This window comes from Parasteatoda tepidariorum, chromosome 8 (assembly GCF_043381705.1).
Source record: "Parasteatoda tepidariorum isolate YZ-2023 chromosome 8, CAS_Ptep_4.0, whole genome shotgun sequence".
In the NCBI taxonomy this organism is placed as follows: Eukaryota; Metazoa; Arthropoda; class Arachnida; order Araneae; family Theridiidae; genus Parasteatoda; species Parasteatoda tepidariorum.
The window spans coordinates 21887399-21895202 of NC_092211.1; the positions used below are offsets into that span (position 1 = coordinate 21887399).

The 7804-nt window shown below is 29.6% G+C and overlaps 1 protein-coding gene across 1 annotated transcript in view; it reads right to left on the reverse strand.

The window, feature by feature from the left end:
* Window positions 1-3297, reverse strand: part of LOC107448720 (cell adhesion molecule Dscam1-like) — a 92864-nt gene extending 89567 nt beyond the window's left edge. Inside the window, exon 1 of the mRNA XM_043050148.2 lies at window positions 2451-3297. Within this exon, the coding sequence (XP_042906082.2) occupies window positions 2451-2502 (52 nt within the window). The 5' untranslated portion in view covers window positions 2503-3297. The remainder of the gene's footprint in view (window positions 1-2450) is intronic.
* Window positions 3298-7804: the final 4507 nt, after the last annotated feature.

Consider the following 7804-nt stretch of genomic DNA (forward strand, 5'->3'; position numbering starts at 1 on the left):
TATACATAATGGCTCTTTAGACTCTTAGGTTAATTCATTATATTGTAATAAAACTTATATGATCTACCCATGAGTATTTAAAAAAATAAAATATAAAAAAAACACGAGGAAAATGAAGAAAAACAATAAATTTTATTTATTGCGCATAAGCTTGAAGTAAATAGAACTCATAAAAGAAGTTCAAAATGTAGAGAAAACAAGGAAAAAATTACAGAACAATGAAAAAAGGGGGGGGGAAATAATAATAAAATAAAAATAACAAAAACCCAAAGGAAAAAAAATTTAAATTTAAAAAAACCGGAGAAAAAAAGATATAATCCTTTTATCAGCTCACAGTATTGATATATTTTGCTTTGGCTATATTGATGCAATATTGGAAAGCACTCTTTTATGCGAATATAGTCGCGTGAGCTGATGAAAAGATTATTTCTTTTATTTTCCGATTTATTAATTACTATTTTTTGATTAAAATTTTAAATTTTTGCTCTTTCTTTTTCTTTCGGTTTTTGTTATTTTTATTTTTATTATTATTTTTCTCTTTTTTTCTTCTCCTTTTTTTCATTGTTCTGTAATTTTTTTCTTGTTTACTCTACATTATGAACTATATTTTGAGCAGAATATATAGCCTTTAAACCATTTGTTTGGTAATTTTTTCGTTCATTTTCTGACTGTACACAAAAATTATGGTTCTTATTACTACTCAATTAGTAAAAAATACAAAAGCGATAAGTAAACTTAGCAATTCAAAAATTAAATTCAGAAATTAAATATTTATATTTTGAATTACAACTCTTTGGCAATATGGCAAGTGAGAAAAACTATTCCATTTTATGTGTACTGAAAATACTGACGTTTAAATAAATAATTAACTAAAATGAATAAAAATATATTCAACAAAAAAGAAATTTAAGTGTTTAATTTTCCTAATACGCAGACTGGTGTCTCTTGAGTAAAATCTTTTTTTTATTCATATTTTAGATAAATAAATGCAGATGCTTAAAAATTGTAGAGGCTAGTTAGCATTTCGATAATCTGAAACATTTGGCATTTTTAAGTAAACTTAAAATCATTTTTTCAGGAAAAACAAGTCAATCACTGCAACCATTCATAAATATTTTTCTTATGCATCAAACAGTATAAAAATATAAATAAACATTCAAAATTTAAATCTTTGCCAACACCACATAGTCTATACAATTATTTAATTAAAAAAAATATTTGCTTAAGCATTTCGTATTGTATTGAAACATTTACAAGAAAATTTCTGCTGTTAAATTTATCAAATTTTATTGTATTTGTTACTACTATTTAATACAAGCAATAATGTAAACCTGTTAAAAAATCAGATAAAAGTAATTGAAATCTGTAAAAATGTCATTCTTTCAGGTTTTTAGTCTCATTTTCTTGCACTTAAACGTAAAATATCCCCATTCATTTTTATAAAGTATATGTATTCAGAGTACATAGTGCATAATACATGTCTTTGTTAATGATGACGTTTAAATTTTACAGTTTAAGTTGAAATAATTACAGTAATAAATTAAATTTCAAACTTAAATTAATTTTGATTTCAATTTAAAGTGTACTTAACATTTAAAAAAATAGTGTTAGCCTATTCTTTTATTATTTTATGCTTTTTACTTTAAATAAGACCAAAAATTTGAAAGAATTTAGCCAAATATTTTTTTAATCAGCCAAATATTTTTTTATTTAAATTTAAGTAATAATATCAATTTCATATGATGTTATTTGCGCAACTTACAATTTAAAAAAATAACTATTTTTTCAATTAAATGAAAAAATTTAATAAATGATAATGGAACAAGAATTTATTACAAAGAAAAATTCTTGGTTAAAATTAATTTATTATTTCGTGAATTTTTAAATGCATTTGAATAATTAAAATGCACGAAAATACTTAAAAAGTTAAATTAACATGAAAATGTCCTAATTTTCAACAGTTCTCTATACTAGACTGTTAGAATCATATTTTCAAGATATCGGCTCTTATCTATTTTTGAGGATCTGACATTCAGAATTCAAATGTATCAAAAACTATTATTCATTTAGAAAAGAAAGAACACTTTTGTGTCTTATTTAACTCAAAGTATCATATCGTCTTTCAAACTAATTAGCACACTTAAGTTTAGCCCATTTATCTAATAAGAATACCACTTACTTGCGCTTACATACAATCTAGACAATAAATCAAATGTTATTAGGGTGAAAAACTTGTGTTTTTCGGCATTTATGTAACAAAAAAAAATAAATAAACAGACGGTTGCATGTAATCGAAACTTTAATTACATGTCATGCGAAGACTTTAAAACATACCGTTTCAAACTTCGTTTCATTACTCGTTTCGCTTCATTACTTCGGCATTAATAGTCAATAACATATTTGTAAATGAATTATAATGTATTATTTAAATAAACAAAAAAAAAACTTACCTAGTTCAATCAATGATAAGATGATTAGTGCACAGTTAATAAAATGTATCATTGTGGAAATATAACTTTTTCAACTTTCTAAATGAAATTATCCAAAGCAGTGATGTCAGTTAAAATGTTATAGGTTTGTTTCCTTTTAGAAGATCACACAAATATTAATTCTGCACATATTCGACGACTTTCGGATATGATATTTTTAAGTTCGTATTAAAATCATAAAGTTATTTAGCATATATCATGAATATTGTAAGCATTGTTAGATCTTATCGTGATGGAAAGTACATTATTAGTAAAATGTTACATCATAAGAAGGATTACATTGCAACAGCGTTATTGTCACAGCGTTTGTATTTACTAAATTATTCACGATTTCTTTGATTTTTACTGCATGCTAAGTTTGATTTTAGCATAGGTAACTGGTAGTCGTCAGAAACTATGATATTCTTTTGCCTTTTGAGAATATAATTAATAATACTCATATAAGAAAATTATGAAAATTAACTTGGTGATATAATCCATTTGAATTCATTCCTAACCATTTTTAATATCATTTAATATTTTATTTACTTTCTGACACGTAATGTTACAAATACGTTAAATTGAAATTACGCTTGAATATGTTCCGCTCACTTCAATTACAAACTACTTCTCAGCTTAGCGTAAACGTCACAAATAACTCAGCCACTGAAGAAACCCCTAAAAGTTTGTTTCTCAACAGCACCCAGCTGATCAGCGGGGAAGTAGTTTTCAGCCACCAACCTCACACAAAGAATGAAGCATGAATGAATGTTTAGGTGAGAAGTTCGAATTTTCGTGCGTGAAAGAATGTGGGGCGCTGCTAACCTCTGACGTAGTGATATTCTACGCAGACGTCCCACCCGTCCCATCTGTCCCACCCATTCCAAAGTAAGGGGCAGTAAGTTCGGAAATAGGAAGTGAAAATTCTAAGTCGATGATTTCCGACGCTAAGCTTCGAGATTTCATTTTTCGCTCTACTGTATAACGAGCTAAAGAGGTGTTGGTAGAGAATTTATGAGATGAAAGGGAAGGTTATTCGCTTTACTTTCATCTTATGTAAACTTTAATCCGTGTTATAATAAGTTATAGTTTATTTTCTCGCGCGCTACGTTATTTGGCTTTGGAAATTTATACATATTCATTAGGTCGGTAGGCTGTGAGTTACGATAACATTATTTTTATTTAATACCTAGATTATGCGTTAAATAATAGAAGGGATTCGGAAAATAGTTTTATACCGGTGGTTACAGCGTAATTAATTCCATTAAATATTTGGGCAATGTTTAATTAATATGGAAGAGTTTCAGAGTAAAAAAGTAAAATCTAATTAATTTTAAAGAATATACACAAGTGAATTATTCATTAGAGCAACAAAAAAAAACACGTTTTGATCTCAGTTTTTTAGGTCCTGCAGTGGATTGATCGTAAAGACACGGTTTCTAGCAGAACACCTAATTCAAGTACCACCGGATGTGGTCAGTAAAGCGGGTGGGTGACCACTTTGTCAGCCTACGTAGGGACAGAGAGTGCGCGTTATTAGTCCTCGATAAACTGTTATATCGTTAAGAGCTTGACTTTGCACTCAGGTATTCGGGTTACCAAGGCGGGGAAGCAATCCTCTCTGCAAAGGATCAAAATTACGATGCCATGTCTTCGGATCATGATTGGGGATGTTCCCCAGACAGTCGCCAATAACCCATTATAGTCGCCAATAGCCCATTATAGTCGCCAATAGCCCATAGGGGATGGAGCATTCGCCTTCCAATGTATCGAACCTGGTTCGAATCCCAGTCGATACGAATTCCGCCTCCGGCTTGCACCGACCACAGTGCGGACGTGAAATATCCTCAGTGATAGACGGATCATGGGTTAGAGTCCCCTTGTCGACAGGCTAACCGTGGGAGGTTCTCGTGGTCTTCCTTTACATTACATGTAACGCAAATGTGGGTTAGCCCCATCAAAAAGTACTCCATGACGACAAATTTCTCCCAATACTTGATCCACGAGTTCCCTTGTCTTCTGGATTTGGTTCAAAATTACAAGGCTACGGAGTTGAACATTAGTAGTCGTAAATCCATGAAATTGGGTCGACTGTTCAACGACGATTATAAAATAGCCCATTGTGTAGATATAGTGCGACGCAAATAAATACCATATCTTACAATACCTATTTTACTTTCTTAGAGATAAACTACTTNTCCGCTTCCGGCTTGCACTGACCACAGTGCAGACGTGAAATATCCTCAGTGGTAGACGGATTATCGGTTAGAGTCCCCTTGTCGACAGGCTAACCGTGGGAGGTTCTCGTGGTCTTCCCCTACATGTAACGCAAATGCGGGTTAGCCCCATCAAAAAGTCCTCCATGAAGACAAATTTCTCCCAATACTCGATCCAGAAGTTCCCTTGTCTTCTGGATTTGGTTCAAAATTACAAGGCTACGGAGATGAACATTAGTAGTCGTAAATCCATGAAATTGGGTCGACTGTTTAACGACGATTATAAAATAGCCCATTGTGTAGATATAGTGCGACGCAAATAAATACGATATCTTATAATACCTATTTTAGTTTCTTAGAGATAAACTACTTTTTTTTTAAAATTCGTGATGCTAAATTAGACTGTTCAATAAAATACAGTCAGAGTTCAAAATGTTTAAGATTCATACAGCTGTATCGATGCTGAAAAGATTCATCGCCATCGGAGCTAACAGCAAATTGAATAACCATAAATGGTATTGGCAATTTTTAGGCTGATTATTTTTTACAGATGGCAGAAATGGATTTGTTGTATATCTTACAACTAATTTGCTATGAAACTAGATTTGGGAAAAAAAGAAATAAAATTTATAAGTCAATGACTTCCGACGTTAAGCTCTGAGATTTCATTTTTCGCTTAACTGTGTTCGGAACTAAATGGTAGAGAATTTATGAGATGAAATGAAAGGTTATTCTCTCGACTTTCATCTTAAGTAAACTTCAATTCTGGTTATAATAAGTTATAGTTTATTTTCTTTCGCTCTATTATTTGGCTTTGGAGATTTGTACATATTCATTAGTTTGATAGGCTGTGAGCTAGACATATTTTTTTTTTGCCTAGATTCTGCGTTTAGTAATAGAAAAGATTGGGAAATTAGTTATACGTAAAGTTTTATATCGGTGGTCAGATTATAATATAACTTACTTACACTTATTGAAACATAACTGTTTCCATAAAATATTGGAGTGCTGTTTAATATTTATAATAAAATTAATATTGTTGAATAATTTCAAACCAATATCTACAAAATAATTTAATTTCAATTTACTTTATGATATACGGTAGTGTAAAAGCATTGAAATTCAAAATAATGGGTTTTGCATTTAGTTTCATGAAGATAAACCGCATGTTTCTGATTTCACGATGTTAAGTTAGAATTTTGAATGAAATACACTAATAATTTAAAATTTATAGATTAAAATAAAAATAATACTTTGACTAGTTATTATCCCAATGAATAATTTATCCTTAATCTTACAGCTGCATCATTGTTAATAATCAACATCGCCATAACTGTTAAACACAAAATAATTAATAACCCTTAATGGTATTCGTAATTCTTTGGCTGATTTTTTTAACTGATTGGGGAAATAGATTTTTTGTCTATCTAATAGCTGATTTGATAGGAAGCTAGATTTCGGACATGGGGAAGTGATACTCTAAATCGAATATTTCTGATGTTAAGCTACGGGATTTCATTTTTCATACTACCCTTATAACTAGATGAAGATGTGTTGGTAGAGAATTTATGAAATGAAGGGGAGGGTATTTTTTCTAAACTTGTCTTGCGTAAACAATCACACTTATTCCAATAAGATATAATTCGCTTTTACTTTGCTTCATTACATGACTTTCGAAATTTATATACATATTCAATTGATCAGTAAGCTGTGATTTACAACAACATTATGCTGCATGCACTTAATACTAAAAGAGATACAAAAAATGGTCTTAAATTAGTGGCTCTGAAGTCTACTAAATTTATGTACATTAGTGGTCATTAAAATTATATTTAAATTTGATATAAAATAAAAGCAAGTACTTGAAGCTTAGTTCCATCTATTTTATATGTCTATTACCGTCAACATTCTCTTTCTTTAACGATTAAAAGTCGCATTAATTATTAACTAGTAATTTAAATCAGTAACCAAGTTACGAGAGGAAAAATGGAGTCATTCGATCTACTTAAATCTTTAATAATTATGAGTTACAATTCAGTTTGTTCTTCATTATTTATTCATATGAATTCAATCATATGCATTAGATCCGAAAACTATAGATTACAATATCAATATTCTTATCTAATGCATGACCAATAAGTTATATTACCTTAATTGTAGCATATTAGCGATTACGATATTAAATAGGCTTTAAAATACTTTTATATCACTAGTTATAATTAGAATTATGGGCTTACATGTATTATTAATGCATACTGTGTTATGCATAACATATTACACTAATACTGGGATGGGCTTTAAGAAATAGCCTTTTATTGATTATTCATAGATTATTATAGTTGGTAAGTGTTTAACCGAGATTGGAACATTGAATAATGTAAAAAGCTTGATAGATAATGAATAAGACGTTAAATATTTACGCAATAACTCAACAAAATATTCAGTGTACATGATGTAATGAGTTCATTGTTTTACGTTAAGCTAACTGAATAGTCATTCTATGTATGGGATAAAACAAGAAAGAAAATAACGAATTAATTGATTATAAACAATTCAACACAATCCTGCGCAAAATTGAGAAAACCTATACTTCAATATTTAAAAAAGCGGCCGATGTAATATTGTCTGAACTTCCCTATACCAGACAATTATTGATACTAACATCTATTAAACTTAACTACTAACATCTATTTTTTTTATTTCGAGTGCTTTTGATTTTAAATTGTTTATATTTCTAGAAACACTTTTCAATAGTACATCCACAAACAAAGTAAATGTATGGTATCAGAGAAAATTTAAACTAATTCAGTGACATCATTTCATGTAGAATTTCTCCTTGTTTACATGGTATAATTATAAAACGGGCAATAAAACTTGGTATTATTCAAACACCACCGGTTCTATTGAATATCACCGGTTTTATTTTCTAAACATTTGAATAAAATCATCAGAGATTTGCAAATTTTAGGAAATGGGGCTAAAAAAATGCTATATTTGACTTCAGGACTTCTCATTTCTGATTCTGGAATTATAAGAGAGAAAAGAGGCAGATAGGCAAACATTATAGATATTGAATTGAGATGTGTGCAAATTAACTTGCTGCTTTTATGAATAATTCAA